The 24,380-nt window shown below is 38.3% G+C and overlaps 1 protein-coding gene across 1 annotated transcript in view; it reads left to right on the top strand.

Annotated features, from left to right (window-relative positions):
- The window catches only part of eIF2beta (eukaryotic translation initiation factor 2 subunit beta), a 119,324-nt gene that overhangs the window by 69,605 nt on the left and 25,339 nt on the right, over window positions 1-24,380 (top strand). Inside the window, exons 5-6 of the mRNA XM_067159744.2 lie at window positions 7,378-7,582; window positions 18,248-18,521. Coding sequence (XP_067015845.1) covers window positions 7,378-7,582; window positions 18,248-18,521 — 479 coding nt within the window. The remainder of the gene's footprint in view (window positions 1-7,377; window positions 7,583-18,247; window positions 18,522-24,380) is intronic.

The raw sequence follows: 24,380 nt of genomic DNA, 5'->3' as shown, positions 1-24,380 counted from the left end.
TTTGAAGGACTCTTCATTTGGGTTAGATTTGTCAATGTTGTTTTTGCAATAATCGATCAAGTTAATGGTAGTGATTGAATTTTAGAGCAACTCAATAGACCTCTTCATAAAATTTATATTAGAATCTGAGGTCAACAAATAAATTTTTTGGACATTACTGTAACTAGAAATAACAAAATACTTGCCTTTGACGTTTATAGGAAGCCAATACAAACTGTTGATACTATAAAGTAAGATTCTCTCCAATCTGGATCTCAAAAACGAGCAACTTTGTTTAGTTTGATCCAAAGAGCTTTCAATATCCCTCTGCCAATAAAAATTTCAAAAAAAGAGGTCAACACAATATATACAATAGCTGCCAGCAATGGTTTTAAAAGAAGTTTTATTGATAAAATTATGTACAAAGTAAATATCAAACCACGTACTACGCTTATCAGAGACTCTTAAGGAAAAAGAAAAATTACATCATTTGTATGTATAATAATGAAAACATTTTTCAAATCATTAACTTATTCAAACAAATTATTTACTATATAGCATTTGAAACTACCAACACAAATTCCACTTTGTTTCACAGTCCACACAGGATTAATATAATAATAAATTTTCGAACTCCAGAATCTACAAGTTAAAGTGCATATATTGTGAAGCTAGTTACATTGATCAGACTGAAAGAAGTTATACTACCCCTTATGTGAAACATGTTAATGCTAAATTGCACAATGTACCCGTATGGTACCATGCAATCGTAGGCCAAGTCCTGTTCCGTTGTAAAATACTATTTTTTTTCTACGATATTCATCAAAGGTCTTAATTTCCACATTTTATCAAAGTAAGGTTGTCACTCAGCTATGAGTATTCATGTTAGCATGTAAATCACTCCTTTAGTTTATTTTCTTCTCAGCCTGAACACAGTTTGTACACAATGGCAGGATGATACCACAGTAACAACCGCGTGCAACAATTATCCCTTCTTCTTTACTTGTAGTGTAGTTGAATGTTCCTACTTTCTTTTTCTTTATTTCAGTGGAAGAAGTCGATGGACAGTCTTTTGGGACTCTATTTTCTCAAATGGATCCAGCAAACCCGTATCCTTGAGCATGAAGGTGATTCACTAATTTCAAACCGGTGAACAGTAAATTCTACAGGGCAAGTGTTGAACTATATCAGGTAGCTGGCCCATCGTAGATACTGTGTATGCACAAAAGGATTTTTTCATTTCCTTGATAAACTTGAAAAGACTCAAGTATCCAGCAACTGTGTTTGGACACCATACTTTGAAGCCAAATCTGATTGGCTTCCCCGTTATGAACTGCTTGCACCTGCGTTTCCCATAGTATGGTACCATGCTCTTGTGTTAGGCCAAGTCCTGTTCCGCTCTAAAATACTGACGACAATTTTTTCTGCGATATTTATCAATATTTTCCACATTTTGTCATCTGCAGCCATAGTGTTATCTGCACAATGAATGAATCTCATTACTGTATTTGAAGAAAGCGTTCTCAATGCATGGCACTGCTGACCATCTCATTGTAAATGTCAGCCGCATTCTCCCAATATTGTCTTTTCCCAGACACTTGCACGTAGCCATTTAGTAGTAAAATGGCAACAAATATTTTCATTTCTTCTGGGGTTACTTTAGGATCATCGTCATTTTTAAAACCCGCATACGTGCAGGTTCCAGAGCACAAGAAATTCACAATTGCATTATCTAAAAACCTCAGATATTTAGGTCGGCGTCATATTTTGAAAAGCGGAAACATTCACACTAGGGAAGTGGACTGTTGTGAAAACTAAGTCATCCGCCATCCCGGTAGCTGGTGGGGGATGTGATGATTTTGCTCTCTTCACGGACCGTGAATCATTATAAGACATAGATTCCCTACTGCTGTGTGGAATTTGTTGCTTCAGCACTACTTCAGCTGGTGCTTGGAATTGACATCCCATAAGGTTATGTGTGAGACCCCGTTCATCTTCCTCGGTTGAATCTTCATCAGATAATAAATTAGATTCCTGTGCTTCAATGTATGTGGCTTCAGAATCAGTATCCTCTTATTCATTAACATGTATAACAGAAAATGGCAAACACAGAATAGCTGACCAATTGCTTGTTACTCAAGTCGTGGATTGATATTTCAAGATAATAAACAAAATAAAGCAACTTACCTTAGATGAGCAATCATTTTTATTCCTCTGTACATGATCTGAAATTTCAAGTCATTGTCGTCTCACACACTCTCATGTAAAATCCTCTGTTGATTTCAGGCCTTGTAGGGAGTATCATCTCAACAATGTGAATTTGAATTACCAGAATTATGGTGCGAGTAATGATCAATGTGAGAGAATCTAAAGTAAGGTGCACTGGTACCATACAATACTACACGGCGTTGACGGGTTAATTATGTTATTCCAAAAATTTTACTGTGCAAGCTGTAATGTTGTTATTTTTACTAGGTTCTCTTTGAATATGTATTGTTTCACATGAAATAAGCAATTCCATATTGCCCTTTTTGTTAATCCATTGAGACAGAATAATGCTATCATTTTTCAGCTTTTACAAGGAAATTTCTTGCCTTTTGCAATGTCTTATTATTATCTCTTTTCTTTCTTCTAACATGCTGCACTGAGGTGGAAAAGTATCCTGAACCTGGTAAGACTGTATTCTGTACCTTAGTATTGTAGTGGTTTCATGTATGAAGGGTGTTACAGTATGGTATGTAGTCCTCCGTGTTGAAGGGTGTGATCATTTCAAACAGTTATAACTAGGGAGCGGGTTTTTATGTGCTAAAAATGTGGAAAATGTAATTTTGTATGTTCTAAAAAACCCAAAATATTTTATAAAATGTTAAAAATATCCAGCTTTAAATTTCATATAGCCACTCGCATTCAAGAGGTATACCAATAAGTATACCAAGTACTGCATTGTATTAAAATATGGTGCTACTAAACGTATTCCTTATGGGAAATAGATGTCTACGAACGGGTCTATACCCCTCATTAGTTTTTCTTCCGTCTCTATGACTTGCTTTACACACATTTCCCAACTTTGAGGAGTCGCTAGTTCAATCCCTTCCAGCAGTAGTTTTCTTACTTCTGCAAGGGTGAAAGTTTTGTTGTTCCTAGCCGCTTGACCCTTAACTTGGCTCCACACACTTTCAACTGGATTTAAAGAACAACGGTACAATGGTAACCTGAAAACTTGCCTTACCGATTCCAATGAAATATCATCTACTTGATACGTGCCACACGAGTCCTGAATATGCTGTGGGATGATATTAAGTAGCTCCAACTTGACACTGTTCGGTTTGTAATTGATTCCCTTCCCATCCAGAAACTTAATTATATCTCCCTTTCTCCATGATTGATTGGGCATTTAACCGAATGGTAAGACTCATTGTCCATAACATTTACCGCATTGGCTTCAAGACGAGTAAGAACCTTCACAAACCATTCTTCAAATAAATCTCCATTCATTTCTTTGTGACAGTCTTTCGTGGAGTTAGATTCAAAACACAGTAATCCTCTTTCCCCAAAACTGTCTCATTGCTTATAACGCATAATTATCGAGCGTTTCCCCGAAGGATTCTTTAAGCCTCTTGATAATCCCGTCAAGAATGCAACATAAATTTGAAACTTAAAAGTTTTTAAAAGCCTATGAAGCGTTGCACACGAAAACGAAGGCAAAGTTTCATCCCTCTCCGCAGACTCTTAAGATCTTGTCGATTGTTGGTATTTCACTTCTAAAGAAAAACTCGTGAATTTTTTGCCGAATTGTGTCCTGAGTGAAACAATCATACTTGTTCACTTCATTTTATTCCAACCTTTTTTCGGTGAAGCGATTATTCGTACAGTTTTAAGTTCCTTTCTAGCACGATAAATACTAGTCCTAGAAATGCCAGCCGTTGCGGTTACTAACCTCATTACATTTTCGAGAGTACTACCAGGATTTGCATCACTAAACTTCTTAAAAACGTTGAGAACACACAGTTTTTCTCCACTTCTCAATGCTTTTCCCTTATGCTTCAGTCCACATGGAACCTCAACAAAGGTTATGTAAACGTAAATTAAAACAAATCCTAAACACCACGACAAGACTGACTACCAACTTTAATAATATATTACTGAATATTAGCACGAAAAAACTCGTAATATGCGAAGTCACTAGAGCGCCAATAACACCCAGAACACTGCAGTAAACAGAAAGCACATGGGTTGTATATTAGCTAAATGAGCCGCTACTGAATACTCTAATGGCTTTTCTGATGCCTCTCAAAAGGCACTTCAATGCACAAGTATCAGTAGGGATGTATCATGCAAAACTTGTCCTCTAGGCAGCGTAATAGCGTAATGGTAATACCCGGTATACGCATTCCGCTTCTTGTTTGTTTTACATGAGACTTATGTGGAGTGTTTCTAAATTTATGATAATCCAAAAGAAACTGTTATTTTAAATGCATGAAAATGAAGTTACCATATTCTGCTGATATTTTGAAAGAGATGGGAAATAATATAGGTGCAATGATGCTTGCGGATTTGAAAGCGGAACTGAAGGAAAAGGGCGGAAAATTTTTCGGATAGAAGCAAGTTGACTGAAAGGGAAGGACTAAAAGTAGCAACCTTTGCTTTTAGTGTTTTTGTTAAGATTGAATTCTTTAATATGGTACATAAAGCACGATATTGGTACGACGGCAGTACTAGAGGCTACATCCAGTACTACTGAATTTAATTTCCCTTCACCGCACGAGTTTCAAGACCTTGTTTCAGGTCATAAGACATAAATATTTTAAATTTGGAAGTGATGGATTATTTTGTGTTCAGGAAGTCTGGAATTGATAGTGATCTAGTGTCAAGTTATAGGTCACCCTGTTGTTCATAGTACACCACCGCACACGATGTTATGGCTGCTACCCTACTTCTAAATCTTCTTGCTCTCGGGATTATTTCTAAGGTGCTGGTGCCACTCCGTTAAGGACAATGCTGTACCTTCAGTATTTAAGGTCGTCGCCTTTCACCTAAAATTATGGAATAATACTGAAAATGAAAATCCTCAGCCTGTTTCGAGACCCTATCTAGTGGCTAGCATAGACATTGTGCCAACTGCAGAACCCTGTCACACTCCTCTGGGGCAATAATTAATGGCTGACAAATGATATGAAATTAGTGTTACTGAAATGAGCGATGACAAGGAAAACTGGAGTACACGGAGAAACCAAGGTGCTGGTATTTTGTCCTGCAGGAGTTCTTTTACGTGCCAGTAAATCTGCTGACACAAGGCAGACGTATTTGAGCATCTTCAAATACCACCGGACAAAGCCAGGATCGAACATGCGAAGTTGTGCTCAGAAGGCCAGCTCTCTAACGTCCGAAAACATCTCTAACTTATTATAAAATTACTTCTTAATTAGAATTAATTCTCATTCACTCCTTTCAGCAATGACAATATCTTCAACTGCAAAATGCTTTCAGCAGACATTGATATTATGGGTCACACTCTTTATTTTTTAGGTCCTGTCTACGAAGCGCCGCATGCAACCACTTTTTACGAAAGGGCTCCTCCTTAGAAAATTGATGGTATGAATACGATTTACCTTAATTTTGGAACATTGGAATAGTGCAATAGTCCGGCAAAACAGTTTTCTTGTTTTCTTTTCAGTCATTGCGATATATTAAAACTTAATCTTCATCAATTAACTAGCCAACATCCATTAAAAAGGTAGAGGAACAAATGACTATCAACAAGCGCATACCGTGTACCACTCATGAGACATCTATCGGTAGTGTTTCGGTACATCCCTATTATAAATTGAAACTAAACAGCTTTTTAAAAGTGAAGATAAACGCGTTTAGATGATGTAAATAACTTTTACTTGGAAATAATATTACTTAACATATGTAAAGTCTTTTTAATGCCTTACCAAAAGATAGACAGTACCATCGCATTTACAACTTTTTTTTTGGTATTTACTTTATCTCTCAAATTATTTGAGATACAGATTAGTAACTATTGGACTTTGAACGTGTGTTGCTAGGGTTATTATTGTGATGGTTAAGTACATTACAGCACAGAGAATATCTTTGGTTGAGTGCTATTTGCACAAGAAGAGCAAACCAATTAAAAGGTGCCATAGAAATTTCCGAAGACAGTTTACCAGTTATACAGAACCATCACCACGTTACATGCAGCAACTCGTTCACAAGTGCCATAGTACTGGTTCCGCAACAAATAAGAAAAACAGGGAAGGAGAATAGCTCTCGCACAGAAGATGTAGAAGATAAACAGGCAAGAATGCCAGTCAGTCCACATAAGTAACTTCGAAGAGTAGTTCAGGAAACTGATATTTCACATTCGTCAGCACCTAATGCAAAAAAATATTACATTTACAATCTTACCAGACTCATTCAGTGGTGAGTTAAGTTTCATTTACTAGTTGTTTTATTTATTTATTTATTTATTTATTTATTTATTTATTTATTTATTTATTTATTTATTTATTTATTTATTTATTTATTTATTTATTTATTTATTTATTTATTTATTTGTCCTGAGCATGTATATAGCTGGAGAATTCAGTTTCGTTTAATTTCTATAGGAGTAATCATGCCATTTCTTTCAGATGATTACGTCTACTTGCTGTTGCAGGCACTGTGCTCGATGACAATGCTTCTATGTGCTCCTATGCTTTGCTACTCCACTACAAAGTCATAAATTATTCTCCATGTATAAACAAAACCCAAGTAGGCTGACTAGTACCAGCGAGTTAACTCAATCATAGAGGGAAAGGGCTCATGCAGCAAATAAAATCTCTGTGTGAAGGTAACAACGTAGCCAGTGACCAGCAAGTCCTCAAACTTCCAGAAGGAAGTCCATAAATAACCACAACATTCAGAAATATGGCATTCAGTACAATGTTAAAAACAATACCATAAGCACAGGTTGTGAATAAGAGCATCATTTTATAATACAGAAGCATTTTATATTTTTTGAGTAACGAATATTGCCGATTTATGTGCTTATGGATTTTCTTAAAATATATATTTAAATTTTTTTAAATTGTGAAAATGTTTTCTGTGTGAAATAAGATTAGGTTTGTACACTTGGGGAAGCACAATAGGAATGATTAACTTTGTAAATTATGTTAAAACAGAGTTAAAAATGTAATAAGATAGAAATCTGCTCCCTAGTTATGACTAAAAAAGTGTAGTTTTAATGCTAAGACATTTGTTACCAACATAAACAAGTGTGTTGGGTTACTTTGTATCTGTTGGAGTTTGTTTAGGTTTTTTGAAAGAGTTTTGCTCAGTACATGTAGAAATATCATTTGAATTTGTGCTTCAGCTTTGAATGATTTCTCTAAATGACTTCTCTTTTGCTCTCAGTGGAAGATACCCAGTCGGCCTGGTCTGGTCAGGATCGAGACTACACATACGAGGAATTACTGACGAGAGTCTTTGAAATTATGAGAGATAAGAATCCTGATATGGTAGCTGGTAAAAAGCAGAAATTTGTCATGAGACCTCCACAAGTGGTTCGGATTGGAACTAAGAAGACATCATTTGCAAACTTCACAGAAATCTGTAAAACGTAAGTTCTATGGCAGTTTTTCAATCACCGGACCGTGGAATAATCTCCAAGAATCTGTCATTTCACTTAGCATTTTTCACCAATAAATATTTATGTAGTGGAAATATTCTAGAAGAATAATTTTCATAATTGTTTTTAGAATTGAGAGATTCATGCATTTTTATACATAAAATTTTACACTTTGCGTACATGTGTGATAAGTGGTCCATCGATATCTTGACAGTCTTCAACTGCTTCTCCTCCTCCACTGAATTCTATGGTAAGTTTCAGCACATAACCATATTTCATCATCGGTCACTGCTGATCTGCATATAGGGCAGTCACCCAGGTGGCAGATTCCCTATTTGTTGGTTTCCTAGCCTTTTCTTAAATGATTTCAAAGAAATTGGAAATTTATTGAACATTTCCCTAGGTAAGTTATTACAATCCTGAACTCCCCTTCCTATATAAACGAATATTTGCCCCAATTTGTCCTCATGAATCCCACCTTTATCTTCATATTTTGATATTTCCTACTTTTAAAGACACCACTCAAACTTATTCGCCTACTAATGTCATTCCACCCCATCTCTCCACTGACAGCTCAGAGCATACCACTTAGTCGAGCAGCTCGCCTCCTTTCTCTCAAGTCTTCCCAGCCCAAACTTTGCAACATTTTTGTAATGCTACTCTTTTGTTGGAAATCACTTGGAACAAATCAAGCTGCTTTACCAATTTAATGATACAGTGGTCAGTGTTATCTTTAAATGCTTTGAACCTTCAATTGAGATAAGATTATGTAATTCGTCGTCATAGGACGTCGGTGTGACGTAAAGCAAATAGCAAAAAGAAAAAAAAAAATTATGTAATGCTTAATTATTAATACTTACATTAGTTAAATGAATGAACTTTAAAAAACGGATACATATTTACGCCTACGAGTTATTTTGTTGGCTCCATGCCCTTGTCTTATAGAAAAGAAATTTAACAGATTTCTCAAATATTTAGTCAGATACAACTTTGTAAAGTGTTTAGTACATCATTTTTGTGTACACTTTTCTCTACAAAATTTTAACCGACTCTTAGTGCTTCAAACCCACAACTTTCATCAGTACCGTTCTATAAGAAGAGTATTGGGTTTCCTATCATACTAAGATTCACCAACCTGTTCTTGCACTAACGAAAGTAATGTTGTTGTTTGTCGTTAGTCCATAGACTGGTTCCGGTTAGATGCAGCTGTCCATGCTACACTTTTCATTTCTACGTAACTACTACATCTACTCTAATCTGTTTGTCATATTCATACCTTGTTCTACTCCTGCTGTTTTTACTGCCTAAACTTCCCTCAAAATCTACTGAACAAGACCTGGGTATCTTAAGATGTGCCCTATCATTCTGTCTCTTCTTGTCAAATTTTGCCAAATCGTTCTCCTTTCACCAGTCCAATTCAGCATCTTGTCATTTGTGATCCAATCTACTCATCTCACCTTCAACATTCTTTTTTAACACCACGTTTCAAAAGCTTCTATTCTCTTTCTTTCTGAGCTAGTAGTTATTGTCCATGTTCACTTCCATACAGTGCCACACTCCAGAAGAAAGTTCTCAAAAATGTCTTTCTAATTCCTCTATCAGTGTTTGAAATGAACAAATTCCTTTTCTTAAGAAAAACTTTCCTTCCTTGTCCTAGTCTGCATTTTATGTCCTGTTTACATCTGCCATCATTAGTTATTCTGCTACCCAAGTAACAATATTCATCTACTTCCTTTAAGACTTAATTTCCTAATTAATATTTCCTGCATCACCAGACTTCATTCGACTGCCACTCCATTACCTTAATTTTGGAATTATTTTCATCTTGTACTCCTTCGCCAAGACTGTACCATACCATTCAGCAATTTCTCCAGACCTTCTGCCGACTCAGAAAGAATAACAGTATCATCAGCAAATCTCATGAGTTTTGATTTCCTCTCCTTGGATTGTGATCCCTTTTCCAAATTTCTCTTTGATTACCTTTATCACCTGTTCTGTGTAAACATTGAAAAGGAGAGGGGACAAACTGCAGCCTTTCCTCGCTTATCTCTGGATTGTTGCTTTTGTCATACCATTCATTTCTTATCACTACAGACTGATTTTGCACAAATTGTAGATCATTCTTCTTTCTTGGTATCTAATCCCAATCATCTTCAGGATCGAATAATGCCATTTACATAGGCTTGTCTTTCTTAATTACTTCCTCTAAGATCAAGACTTAAAGTCAGGATTGCTTCAAGTGTCCCTACATTTCTTCTGAAGCCAAATTGATCTTCTCCCAGTTCAGCTTCAACTTGTCTTTCCATTCTTTTGTAAATAACATGTGTTAAAGTTTTGCAAGTGTGAAATAATAAACTAATGGTGTGGTAGTTTTGCACACTTGTCAGCACCTCCTTTTGTGGGAATAGGTATAACAACATTCTGCTTAAAACTGGATGGCACTTCTCCTATATCGTACATGTTTCACACTAAATAGAATATCCTCACCATGCTGGTTTCTTCTGAGGCAGTGCGTACTTTGAAGGTAAGTCATCAATTCCAGGTGCCTTGTTCTTATTTATGTCTAACTGCTCTGTCAAATCTGATCTCAACTTGGGTCTCTCATTTTATTGGCATCAACAGTTTCTTTTTGTTACAGAACCTTATCATCTACTTCTTTCTGCCTTGCCTTATTTTCCTAGAAGTGGTTTTCCATCTGAGCTGCTAACATTCGTACAGCTAGTTTACGTTTCTCCTAAGATTTCCTTGATTTTCGTGAATGCAGCATCTACCTTTCTTACAACCATATAACCTTCAACATCCTTGCACTTCTCTTTCAGCCAATCTTCCCTAGCTGACCTGCACTTTCTATCTACTTCATTCTTTAATCGCTTGTATTCTTTTCTGCCCTCCTCATGTTTTGCATTCTCATATTTTTGCCGTCTGCTCCTGGGATGTTCTTGCAATCCAACACATCGTTTCTGAATGTCTGCGTGTATTTGATACTTTTGTGTCTCCAGATCTTGTCCACATGTACAACCACCATTTGTGGTGTTGAAACGAAGTATTAGCGAGGACTGTATTATGATTGGTGCAGATTTCAGCCAGCCGACTTCCTCTTTCATTCCTTCATCCCAGTCCAAATTCTCCTTCAGCATTACATTCCCTTCCTTGGCCTACCTCTGCATTCCAGTCTCCCATCACAATTAGATTCTCTTCACCTTTTACATATTGTATTAAATCTTCTATCTTTTCATATATTCTTTCAATTTCTTCGTCTGCTGAACTAGTAGGCGTATAGATCTGCACTATTGAGGTGAGCATTAGCTTGGTGTCTATCTTAACATCAATAATTTGTTCACTATGCTGGTCATAGTAGCTTAGCTGCTACCTTATTTTCTAAATCATTATTAAACCAACTACTGTGTTTCCCATGTTTAATTTTGTGGTGTTAACCCATATGCATCCACCCGCCCTTTGCTCTGACATTGCTAGGAATCCGCCAACTTTTTAGTATGCAACCTGGGTGTTGCAAGCTTTCGGTTAAAACAGTATAGTGGGTGATCGACTGCGCGTATTATCACAGGACCTGTTGTATATTATTGAGAAATTCCACACTATTGCTCATGACATCAAAAACAGAACAATACAGAAATATAACATAAAAAATCCCTTTGAAATCTTAAATTTTTCATTACCTTATCTCACCCCGGAAGTTCTTTAGTGTGTGTTATGGCCTTAATTATACGGCACGAGCCTAACATTTGCCTGATTTGAAATAAGGAAATAATAGGAAACTAATAGGACATGAGCCTAACATTTGCCTGATTTGGAAATAAGGAATTAATGGGAAACAAATCATGAGTAAGTGAATGAAGAGATTCGAACCTATATCCCAAATACGAACTTGTATGTCTCTCGGTGTATTATTATTGTTATTATTAAGATTCAGTCTGAGGATCAGTGGTAAAGTGTTTACATCCAGGTACCAAGATCGTAGGTTCAAATCCGGCAGTCGCAATCAGATCTTGAGGGGCGGGAGAAAATTCATTCGGCATTCCATGTCATACGATATTACTACATGAAAGATCTCTAGTGATATATTTCGTTTTCATTCATGCACAGGATCACTAATACTGCTGAAATCAGAGCCTAAAACATCAAATATGCTTTGAATTTTGCTATTACTGAGCATTTCGCGCGAGCAAGCAACTTCCTTCTCAGTCAGCCATCTTGTCAACAACAGAATACAGATTTCTCGATCGATATTTTAATCAATTATCTTTGCCAAAGTTGCATACCAGAGCACTCTGGTGACACTTTGAGACACCAAGAACAGATTTCAATTAGAAATGTTTCCAGAAAATGCCAACAGATGTCACAAATGTCTCCAATATGCGACCTTGCATCCCAGCGTACCAGTCCGCTTGTGGAGTCCTGGCCCAGGCGCTCGAGCGCGTACCAGTCCACTGGGTGCATAGGGGTTAATTATGTAGTTGCCTGGACAAAAATCCTGCTCTTCCTGCCAATGTACTTCTCTTATACCAACTACATCTAATTTTAATCTATCCATTTCCTTCTTAAGATTCTCTAACCTATCACAACGATTCAAACTCCTAACATTCCACGCTCCGACTTGCAGAATGTCAGTATTCATCTTCCTTATGATTGCCTCCTCCCGTGTAGTTCCCACCTGGAGATCCATATGGGCGGAACTATTTTACCTCCGGAGTATTTTACCCGGAGGAAGCCATCATCAGTACATCATTCATGTAAAGAGAGCTGCATGCCATCGGTAGTTAGTTACTGCTGTCGTTTCCCATTGCTTTCAGCCCTGTATCAGTAGCCATGTTAAATACATTACCAGGAAAAAGTATGCATCATCCTCAAGGACTGTGTTCAGTGGCACTAGGGTATAATGTGTGCATAATGAGGGGTGGTTGTTGTAGTGATTCATGTGTCACGGACATCGACGATCAGATGGCAGTCAGGAGGCCTGTTCATGCGCACTCTGTTATGACTCTGCAGGCAGTAACTGCTGAGGTTAGAGGTGAACAGTGTTTGCAACATTCATTCTAGGATACAACTATGCCCCGCTAATGAGTACAATTCTAGCCATTTGAACGGGTCGCATTGTAGGCCTGTGAGAAGCTGGATGGACATACCATTTTATTGCTGCACATGTTGGGCACGATGTGTCGTGGTCTGTCTGCTTTCAGCAGTGGTGTGTGGAACATTCCCACGTGCATAGATCAGGCTCCAGACGTCCGTGTGGTACAGGCACACGTCAAGATCGACGCATTGTGCGAGCAGCGATCGCTGACCAAATATCATCCAGGAACGAAGTTGGGTCACGTATTGCTCCTGCTGTGTCACCAAAGACCAATTTGAACCATCTGCTTGCAGGAGTATTACGATCACGCACGTCTTCCCAGACTACCACTGACACCGCCAAGCTCGGCTACTCTGGTGTCGTGAAGAGTCTACTGGAGAGGGAAATGGCACCCTATTATCTTTAGTGATGAGAGTAGGTTCTATCTGTATGCAAGTGATGGACGTACACGAGTACGGCGTAGAACTTGTTAGTGGCTTATTCCAGAGTGCATTTGCCCACGGCACTGATGTCCCACACGAGGCTTCATGGTGTGGGGGACCATCAGTTACAATTCGCTGTCACAGTTGATGTTTCTGTGGGGCCGATGACCTTCAATGTTAGGCCCCTTAAAACAACAAGCATCATCATCATCATCATCTTGATGTTTCTGTGGGGTAACTTAACCAATGCCCACTACATTGCACAGGTTGTTGTCCCCATGCTACAGCCATTTCTTTGACAGGACATTGCATGTCCACATAAAGCTGCTGCAACGCATTGTGGTCTTCATGGTGTGCGACAACTGCCCTGGCCAGCAAGATCACTGGATATCTCACCAATTGAACACGTATGGGACATGATGAAGCAGGAATTTGTTCTGCAGAGCATGTAAGAACCCTTGCTGAAATGTATGAAAAGGTTCAGGATGCTTGGGACAGTCTATTGCAGGATGCCATTTGGCACCGTAATGATCATTTACATTGCTGCCATTGTGCATTGATGCGACTGTTTAGGCTCCCTTATCTGTGGTGTGTGTTTCATTTGGTCTGAATTTGTAATCGTATTCTGCTGCATTAATGAACTACCTATCACATGTGAATAAAATGACCTTGTCCTTGAGGATGTTGCATTTTTTTTTTCAGTAATGTATTATTACAAGGCCATATCAGCCAAAAGTAATATGTATTATGTAAGTTATGTATTATTAAGAATTATGTATATTAAGTAATATGTATTTTATTGTATCTTTATACAATAGTCTTGCTTATCTGACATTGACTCTTGTTGATAATGGGAGATTGAATTTTTACTTTTGCTGGGGACTGTAGGCACTGAGACACCCTTTGTGTTCTGGTCTCCAGATGCTGAAGAAACTTAATCAACTTCACTTTTTTGCTTTACGTCGCACCGACACAGATAGGTCTTATGGCGACGATGGGACAGGGAAGGGCTAGGAGTGGGGAAGGAAGCGGTCGTGGCCTTAATTAAGGTACAGCCCCAGCATTTGCCTGGTGTGAAAATGGGAAACCACGGAAAACCATTTTCAGGGCTGCTGACAGTGGGGTTCGAACCTACTATCTCCCGAATACTGGATACTGGGTCGCATTTAAGCGACTACAGCTATTGAGCTCGGTCAACTTCACTTTATCAAGCTCTTCCTATCAATCCCAATCCTTCTGTACTCATTTCTTCTCGGTCACTAACGAACTAGTTTCTGCTTCCCAGCTTCATCAGAAGGGCGTGCTTCATCATACACTGAGGGGCCCTTTAGACAGATCTTCAGTTATCATGCGGGAAGTGTGGTCTAAGGAGAAAACCAAGTAAACATTGGAAGAGGGAAGGGCCCGAGGTAGAGATGAATACAGGTGGTAAAAGATTAGAAACACAGGACAAACGCAGTGGGAGAAACTGGAACCCATTAAGTCAATATAAGTAATGAAAGAGAACAAGCAAGTGTCGAATGAACAACATTGTTTTCATGAACCAAGGTTTGATATTATTGAAAAAGCACACCACCTTAATCTATAGATTTTTGTCGGTTTTCAACATAATCTCCATTTTTTTTGTTTGGTCCACATATTTCCCACTGAAGAGCAAGCTTGAAGATACTCTTGCATTCCAACAGGCCACGGACATGACAAATTGTTTTCTATATATCTTCCATGGCCTCACATCGTTGGCCTTGGCATCTGTTCCTTCATGTAATCAAGAAAGTGATAGAGGATCCCGTGTTGGATATGTTTGCAGGGTATGGCACAACTTCATACCCCATTTCTCCAATTTCCTCCTTGGTGAATTGAGAAGAGCCATGGAGCTCATTACCTTGTTGAAGAATGATATATCTGGAGTGTTTTTAACACAGTGCATGAATTTATGAAGTTTGTGAACTTAACCGTGAGCACTTACAGTTTCTCCAGGTTCAAGAAATTCAATCAGAATGAACCCTTCTGCATCTCAGAAGATGATGCCCATTACTTTCCCAGCAGACTTGCTTAATGTTTTGATAGCAAATTCCAAAGATGCCATTCCCATGCTCTGCTGCTTTCTTTCTAGTTAATAAGGAGTGAATCAACATTTATCTCCTATCACAATAAATAAAAGATCATATCCTTCATTGTGATATCTCTGAACTCTGTGATCTTCCAGCACTGAACACGGGGCCCAGCAGTTACAACCTTTTTCATACCGTAAGTTTACAGTTGTTCATTGCACTGTGTCTTACTGCAAGTTTTGCTGCAGTTGTGTCCACAGTGATACATTTACACTCTTTCAAGATGTTGCCAACTCATCGTATTACTTACAGTGGAGGTAGTTGAGAGGACAACCACTACCACAACCTAATATTTCAAAAGATGTCCTTTTCTTCTAAGCTTCTCATACAACATAAACTAATGATTTGTACAAGGTACAACTATTACAGTGAAATAAATATGTGGGACGAAAATGAAAATGCCATCAGTTAGCTTCAAATCATTTCTGAGAGTATGTTCACACAGCTTTAAATGAGACAGTAGAAAAGGCAGAACCCCTCCAGAATGTTGTCATAAACCTGCATACGAACAGACCTTTTAGTATAGGTGATTTTTTGCCATTGGTTTCCCATTCCAGTTCTCTTGGAAAAGGATTTTTGGAAAGAAAAAATTGCTAACTCATTGTTTTGTGCAAAACTATGTACTTTACATAAAATTGCAATTTGAGAGTGGATTTTTTAAATATTTATATTATTTTTGTTTAACATTGCACCGACACGTTGAAGATTTTTTGGCAATGCAAGGATGGGAAAGGGTTCGGATCGAGAAGGGAATGACCATAGTGACAGCCCCATCATTTGCCTGGTGTGAAAATGAGAAGTAATGGAAAACGTTATTCAAGGCTGCTTACTGCTGGATTCACACCCACCATCTTTTGAATGCATGCTGACAGTTACACAACCGAAACTGTGCGGCCAAGTCACTCGGTTTTTATTAACAATGTGATTTACTTTTGCCAGGATTTGAGTGGTGCAGACGACAAAAACCCAGGCCTTCTGAAGCTAGTTAGCGAGCTTGATCCCAACTTAGTTTGGTGGTATTTGAAGATGCTTAAGTAAGCCAGCTTTTATTGGTAGGTTTACCGCCACATAAAAGAATTCCTGTGGGATGAAATCCAGTACCTCAGCGTCTCCAAAAAATTATAAAAGTAGTTAGTGGAACACTAAACCAATAATGGCATCATCTAGTAATTTTTCAATGAATTTTAGGGAAATCTTTGGAGTGAAAATACAATTCTCATAATTGCTTTGGACCAGTTTACTGTGCATGTTGGTGTATAAATACAAAACTAATCTATTTTGTTCCATATATCTTTATACAGGGCGAGTCCCGCAAGGTTTGCCGATCTTTCTGCATGTCATATGTTGAATAATAACTATGTCACCGTCACAACATTCCCATACATACATACATAAAAATCCCATCAACTGGGATGAATGGATAATGAGATTCATAAGCCAATAGAAAAACAAGAAAACTTGCCCCATTATAGAAAGTATTGAAAGTGCTCTTCCTCAGTCCGTAGACAAGCATGTGATGATATTCTTGTTCACTCTACAATTCAGCCTCACGAATCTTCAAAATGTATGTGTAAATTGCATTTTTCAGTTCTTCTATGGTACAGGACTTAATCTGTACACTACAGTTCGAACTACCCCACAAATAGAAGGTGGAACACATTAAATCAGGAGAGCGAGCTGGCCATTAACCTGCACTTAATAGTCTGTCCCCGAAAACATCACACAATGCATTCATTGAATTGAGAGTATTATTTGCTGGAAATATCAAAGCAACCTTTCCTGGTTTGTCAATTCGGGGAAAAACTTACTCAATATTTGGTGTATGTGTGGTCAAAATTGTCATTAAAAAATGGGTGCTGTTATTATTTTAGCGCTAACAGCATACCAAACTCCTATTTTTAGATCATGAGGTAGAGTTTCTTGAATTATTCTTTTATTCTCGCATGGTCAATACCAGTTATTTTGAGAATTTACACATCCATGCAAATAAAACCACGTCTCATCAGTAATTCAGGATTTTATTCACCACTGTTGATAGGCAGAGAAACCAATTGCAATAATGTTTTCTTATGGTTCGATCTCTTGGGCTTAAGTTTTCCACTTCTGTGATTTTGTAAGATTTAAATTGCAGTTTTCTTGCTGCCCGCACTGCAGAACATGAAATCTCACTTTGCTGAGCCAGTTTCTTTGATTTGGAGGAGGGGGTAATTGCTCAAGTCTTTCATAAATATCCTAAATTTTTTCATCAATTAAGACAGTCGGTTGTTTAACTTGATTTGTTTAGCACTGAACCCATGGTTTTGAATTTATTCACAATTTTGTTTATTCTGTAACACATTGACACTCATGCTCCAGGAAATTGATCATGGAATTTTCTCACTTTTCCAGCAGATTTGTGCTTCAAAAGTCTTCATTTTTGACCGCATAGGATCACTTTAGTCAGTCCATTGTTCAGGTCTCTTTGAAGGGATTGTTCGAGCTTTGCTGTCCTCCCAGTACTTCTTCAGGCGCTCCGATTTTCGTGTCCTTTCCTCAGTTGAAAATATGCATGTTGTTGGTTTGTTTTGTGTAAGGGTAAAGTGGGGAGGTTTGTATTCTTGAGTTTTGTATTCAGTTTTATCTTATTTGTGGTGTCTTCTGTTGTAAGGCCTATTTCCTTCAGATCCTCTCTCACTTCTCTAATCCATTTACATCCCGTTGTGGTATTCTTTGAGACGAGATTGTGTTGTACTAGTTGTTTCAGAAGTCTTGAATCTACAGCACACAAAAATACATTGCTTAATGCTTAATTCAAAAGCCATGAAATGTACTAAATCGATCAGTTGCTGTATAAGAAACAATTACGCTGTATGGAAACTTACTACGGACTAGCTGAGACCATGACATCACTAGGCAAGCTATGAGAGTTGGGTGGCTATTGCATTATCCACTTGCCTAGACATAACACAGCGAATAACCGGCAACTTGACGGAGGCTCGCACTGTAACAAAGAAATATCTTGCATCTGATTATGACAATTTTTTTCTGACAGGTTGCATCGGCAACCGAAACATCTACTGGATTTCTTGCTAGCAGAGTTGGGCACAAGTGGATCTGTAGATGGTAATAATCAACTGATCATCAAGGGCCGCTTTCAGCAGAAGCAAATAGAGAATGTGCTGAGACGATATATTAAGGAATACGTAACTTGTCATACCTGTCGTTCCCCAGACACCATTCTTCAGAAAGATACTCGTCTCTTCTTCCTGCAGTGTGAAACGTGTGGCTCGAGATGTTCCGTTGCAAGCATCAAGTCTGGTTTCCAGGTATGTTTTGGTTTTCATATATGCTCTTTTTTACTAAATTGCCATTTATACTATCTTGATGAAAAAAAAATAGAAATTTGACGTAGTTTTATGACAAGAATAAATTTTTGCAGAAAGTATGTAGCGTTTGAAGTTGTGTTATTTTGTATTTTTGCTGTTTTTATGTGAACATTGAATAAGTAGACTGACAGTGCTTAGGAGTGCTTCCTTCATAAAATATATCTTTGGTTAACATAATCTTTCTGGTTAGGATATCTTCAGTTATCGACAGTATTTATTCTACATTGGAGCATTGAGCCATAGTGTGCTCTCTTCTGTATTCAGTTTTTTTTAACTTGTGATTCTTTTCATTGAAAGAAAGCTGAAGTGTCAGAATCATCTTGGGTACGTCTTTCTTCATTCGAATCACTTTCACAAGTTCCTTGTCTTTCCAGATTTTTCTAATATTTTGAATCCTTAATATGTCCTTTTGCTTTATTGTCCATTTATTTTAACTTTTTCATTTAGCAACGTCATGCAAGATTTAGCCAAAATAGAATGGCAGGTGCTATGATGTCAGGAATGTCACGTGTGTCAGTTTGTCAGTACAATGACATTGATCATACCAGCACCAAAATTGCACAAATATTGTACCTAGGACTACATCAGTTCCTAATATTTTCCGCATTGTTCAAGTACATTTTAATGAATTCTTTCATTGTTTTCATTTCCATGTTGAGGAGATTTTGCATTATACAAAAATAAGAACTTTATATAACGACATAAGCTTCACCGGGTCAAGAAAAACTTTCGTATTGGGCAAGTTTTCGCTTTATTCAATTTCCGCTTTGAGTCAGTTCTATCTTAGATGTGATATAAAGGCCTCTTCAAGATTATATCATTTGAAACAGCAACCAGTTTACATTGTATCAACATTATGTGGCACATAATTTGATGTTCTGGATCCTTATAATCACCTTCAATTCTAACGCAGACAAAAATAAAATACTATATATTTTTCTCAATTATGGCGCATGTTCCTGTCTTAAATGGAATTTCTCATAGGCAGGCATCTTTAAAAAACTCAGTTGTTTAAATTAAATACATATTGGATAGGGAAAATACAGTGGTCAAGAGCCACTTACCCGGAAAGAATGTGAAGGGTATGATCATAGTGGGTTAGAATAATATTGAAACAAAAATCATATGAATATTACTTCTCTCTTAATTATAAAAGGTGGAAAAGAAAATAGAACATCTTGTGCAGAGTGATGCCATAGGCTGTTAAGCTCTTCTACTTGAGCAGAGCAAGATAGAAAGCCGAAGGTACAGAAGAGATGACTGCCTTAAGGAAAGGGGAGAAAGTCGTGGCAAAAGAAGATTGTTAAACATTCTCTGAATGCAAGAAATGAGACGAATGCAGGTAATCTGTTAATAATTTTAATAGGGAAGCAGTTGTCTCACAATCCCATTAATATTCATTCAAGGCAGTTTTCCAAGGGTGTTTGATATGAGCCAGAATGATCTGTGCACTAACCACATAATTTAGACAAGATGCTCCCAAGGTATGGAAAGCTACCTGTTTGAATATCACATCTAAGAGAGAGAGACATTGAACTCTGCAAGACTAGTCCCTACTCCAAATTGGACAATATTCTTGGTTTTTTGTGCCTTGATGGTGAGACCAGACACTTCGGTTTCAACAGACATGAATTTGAGTTTTGCAGAGTAGATATTCATCGTTCGGTAAACTATTTTATTCTTTAAGTAGTTACTTACTGGTCAGGTCAGATACGTCCTGCTACCGTATGCAACAGTAGACAGTATTACCTGAGCCTGTCTGGCCGAGTGTTGGCCGGCTGTTACCAAACCTGACAAACTAAGGGAGAATCAATGGCTATGGGCAGAGGAGTTCACCCTTAGGGGGCTTGTTGAAGCCACTGTGTAGGAAATGACACATAAATTCAAGTGGAAGCTGCTGCCTTGCAGATGTGGCAGGGACTGCTAAAGGCTAAGGGAGATAACCCTGACAGAAAATCTTCTCTAATGTTAGGCCTACCAAGTCAGTTGGAGAGTAACTGCAATTGCTTTCAACACTTATATGAGCCTTGGTTGCAAACAAAGAACTCGGAGTAGACAACAGCACCCGCAGACCCACGCCAGGTATGATGGCTTACAGCCTGATGATAGGCCAAGCCTTGCAATTATGCAACAACCCTGGAGAAGACAACACACTCGAATACGAACAATCAGTGTACTGAGTTTGACTGGGAAATGTGAACAGTTAGTAGATATCGTGGAGAGAAGAAGAATATCAATCCTAGGACTGAGTGAAACTAAATGGAAAGGTAAAGGGAAGAAAAAGTTGAGGGAAAACTATACGCTCTACTGGAATGGTAACAACAGAGAAATGAGGAATGGGGTATGATTGATATTGTTTAAAGAGTTAGGTGGTATTACTGAGATCCACTACATCAATGAGAGGATAATAAAGGCAACAGTTCACCTTGGGAAAGAGATGCTGACACTGGTGCAATTATGCCCCTCAGACAGTTTGCAATCAAGATGAAAAGGACAAGTTTCTCGAAGACCTAGAAGAGATCATCAGTGAAGAGAGGGTAATCATCATCGGGGACCTCAACACACAGCTTGAGACAGACAGGAATGACTACGAGAAGGTGATGGGACCACATGGCTATGGGAGAAGAAATTCAGAAGATGAACATCTCGTAGACTTCTGCATAAGAAACTGTTCGGTAGTAAAAAATAGTTGGTTCAACAAAAGAGTCAGTCACAAGATTATCCGTTACAGCTGGGATGGAAAGAGCAAGATGGTCATTGACTGTGTCATTACAGATAAAGAAAGAATTAGACTTGTGACTGATGTCAAGGTTCAAGTGAGAACCTCAATAGCGACCACCAGTTATTAGTAGATCTGAAAGACATTAATGTACCAAAGATAACAACCAGGAAATTACCTAAGATTAAGGTGTGGGAACTAGAACAGATTGGAAAAAGGACCGACTATTAGAACCATATAAGAGGACCACTGCTTATGGAAGAAGTGGAGAGTGGGGCCAATGACCTTAGATGTTAGGCCCCTTGAAACAAGCATCATCATCAGAAGTGGAGAGTGGTGAGGTAGAGTGGACAAGATTTAAAAACACCTTGATAAAAGCAGCAGTAGAGGTTTGCGGGAAGACAAGTGCGAGAGTAAGGGAAAAAGAGATGCCCTGGTGGAATGAGAGAGTAAGATCCTCAATAAACGAAAGGAACATGGCACAAAAGGAACGAGATAGAGAGAAATCCAAGGCAGAACAGATAAGGGATGAGGGGAAGATCAGAGACCTTGAGCAAGTTTACCGAGACAAGAAATTGAGAGTTAAAATAGTAGAAGAGGAGAAGATAAAGTGCTGGGAGAAATTCACTCAAAAACTGAAGGAAGATAGCAGAGGCAATATGAAACTATTGTTCAGAGTGATCAAAAACAAAAGGAATTTAGTTGAAACCATCAAAGCAATTGAGGATTCTAATGGAAACCTGGCCAGGAAAGAAGAGGACATCAGAGAGATTCTGAGGAATTATTTTGATCATCTATTGAACAGGACAGAAGCAGATCAGAGAACAAAAGAACCAGCTGTTGAAACTCGCACAGAGGTACCTCCCATTACATGGGCAGAAACAGAAGCAGCCCTTAAGATGATGCCGCAAGAGAAATCCCCAGGAATCAAAGTCAGCACGGACATGATTAAAGCAGCAGGAGTCCAGGGTTTACAGTGGGTACACAGAGTGCTCAATGCAGTTTGGAAAGATGGCAAGATACCTACTGATTGGAGCAAGGGTGTCTTTATCCCCCTGTTCAAGAAAGGAAATCGCCGAAAATGCTCCAACTACCAGGGAATAACACTCCTTTCTCATCGGCTTAAGATTCTTGAGAAAATCTTAGAGAGCAGATTGCGAGTCTTCTTAGAGCCACAGTTCGAAGAACAGTACGACTTCAGGCCTAACAGGTCCACAACAGACCTAATCTTCAGTTTCCGTATGTTAATGGAAAAATATTGGGAAAAAGGCAAAGATCTGTTTATAATTTTCCGTGACATTGAGAAGGCATATGACAACATTGCAAGAGAGAAGATACGGTAATGCCTGAGAAAAAGGAATGTGCCAGAGGGACTGGCGATGGAAGTTCAGATGCTGTATAAGAACTCTACCAGCTGTGTGCGATTGGGTGACGGACATTCATCCTGGTTCAAGCCTGAAAGTGGAGTCCAGCAAGACAGTGCACTGTCCCCATCATCATCACCATCAATGATGACATAATGAAGAACATCAAGAAAACCTCTGGTGAACTAAATGCAATGGCCTTTGCTGATGATGATATGATCTGGGGAAAAACTGAGGAACAAATACAGTCGAGACTCAATGAATGGAAGGTTAAGTTTCAGGAGTTCAATCTCAAGATAAGCAAACTCAAAACAGGGGGACAGCCAGCAAACATCATGCTAGGAAACCATCCTCTAGAAAGTGTGGAAAGTTTTACATACCTTGGCAGTGTAATATCTCAAGATACACTAGCCACAGAGGAGGTGGCAAATAGAGTGCAGAAGAGCTCTCACTGTTACCAGCAAGTACAAACAGTCCTCCGGGGTAACAAAGTACCAACAAAATCAAAGCTGGTGATGTTCAATCAGTACTTCATACCAATATTAACCTATGGTATTGAAACCTGCACCCTCACTAAGAAAGACTCATCAAGGTTGCAGTCATCGGAGATGAAGTTCCTTAGGTCCACAATTCAAAAAACCAAACTGGACAAGTTGAGGAATGATGATGTTAGGAAGGAAGCTGGGATTGTTACATCATTGTTAGATCGCATCAGCATGTCCAGACTGGGGTGGTTTGGGCATGTAATGAGGATGGAGCCAACAAGGACAGTATATGTTAACTTGGAGCAACGTGTGGCAGGGAAACGGATGATGGGAAGATCAAGAACCTACTAGATGGACATTGCAGATCGGAGGGGGACACTGGAGGACGTCATTAACAACATAACGTATCTCAATAAGACAGAATGGAAGAGGCTCACCAACAGTGACCAGGAAACTGGAACAGTAAAATGATGATGATGATGATGATGATGATGATGATGATGATGATGATGATGATGAAGTCTTTACTTATATACATACATACAGCTCCCTCACGTTTTCCCTCTCTGCCACATCTTTTGAGCAAAAATCCTGCAGAAAAATCTAGGAAGAGATTGCTTCAACCATGTTTCTGAGAATGGAATAGCATGTAGATCACATGGGGCAAGTGTTTCAGTTACATCATTTAAGTGAGGCAGAAGTGACTGTACATTGGCATGGACGACTCGCAATGCAATCTAAGGGTAGGGAGAAAGTAAATTCTTCAAGGATGGGTCATTGTTGCCAGCCAAAATTCCATTATTAGCAGGGCCACCCAAACCGTAATCCGACGCTGTTGCCAGTTATACCTGTACTGAAAAGGTAACTTAATAAATGAGGCAAAAGATCAGAGTAACCTAAATAAATCTAGAAGCTATTCTAAACAACTAAGAATGTGCCCTATCTGTTATGACCTTGAAGCAAATTGAAATCTGATACCAGTACAAGCTGAGAAGAATGTTTAAAACACTACCATAAATGCAAGCTGATAGACTTTAAAATGATAACTAATTTAACTAAACTTTGTTATAATGTAGAAATAAAAAGCAGTTAAGTATTAAACATATGAAAGTGGAAATTACGTCTAACTGATAAGGTCAGTTAATGAAATAAATAATTTATTGATTACACAACTTTCACTTCAGTCAGATAATGGTTACTGGCTTATGTTGGAAATGTAAGGAAACTATAC

Source organism: Anabrus simplex, chromosome 1 (assembly GCF_040414725.1).
Source record: "Anabrus simplex isolate iqAnaSimp1 chromosome 1, ASM4041472v1, whole genome shotgun sequence".
NCBI lineage: Eukaryota > Metazoa > Arthropoda > Insecta > Orthoptera > Tettigoniidae > Anabrus > Anabrus simplex.
Note: the sequence above shows the minus strand (reverse complement) of the source record. Positions and strands in the feature narration are given on the sequence as shown.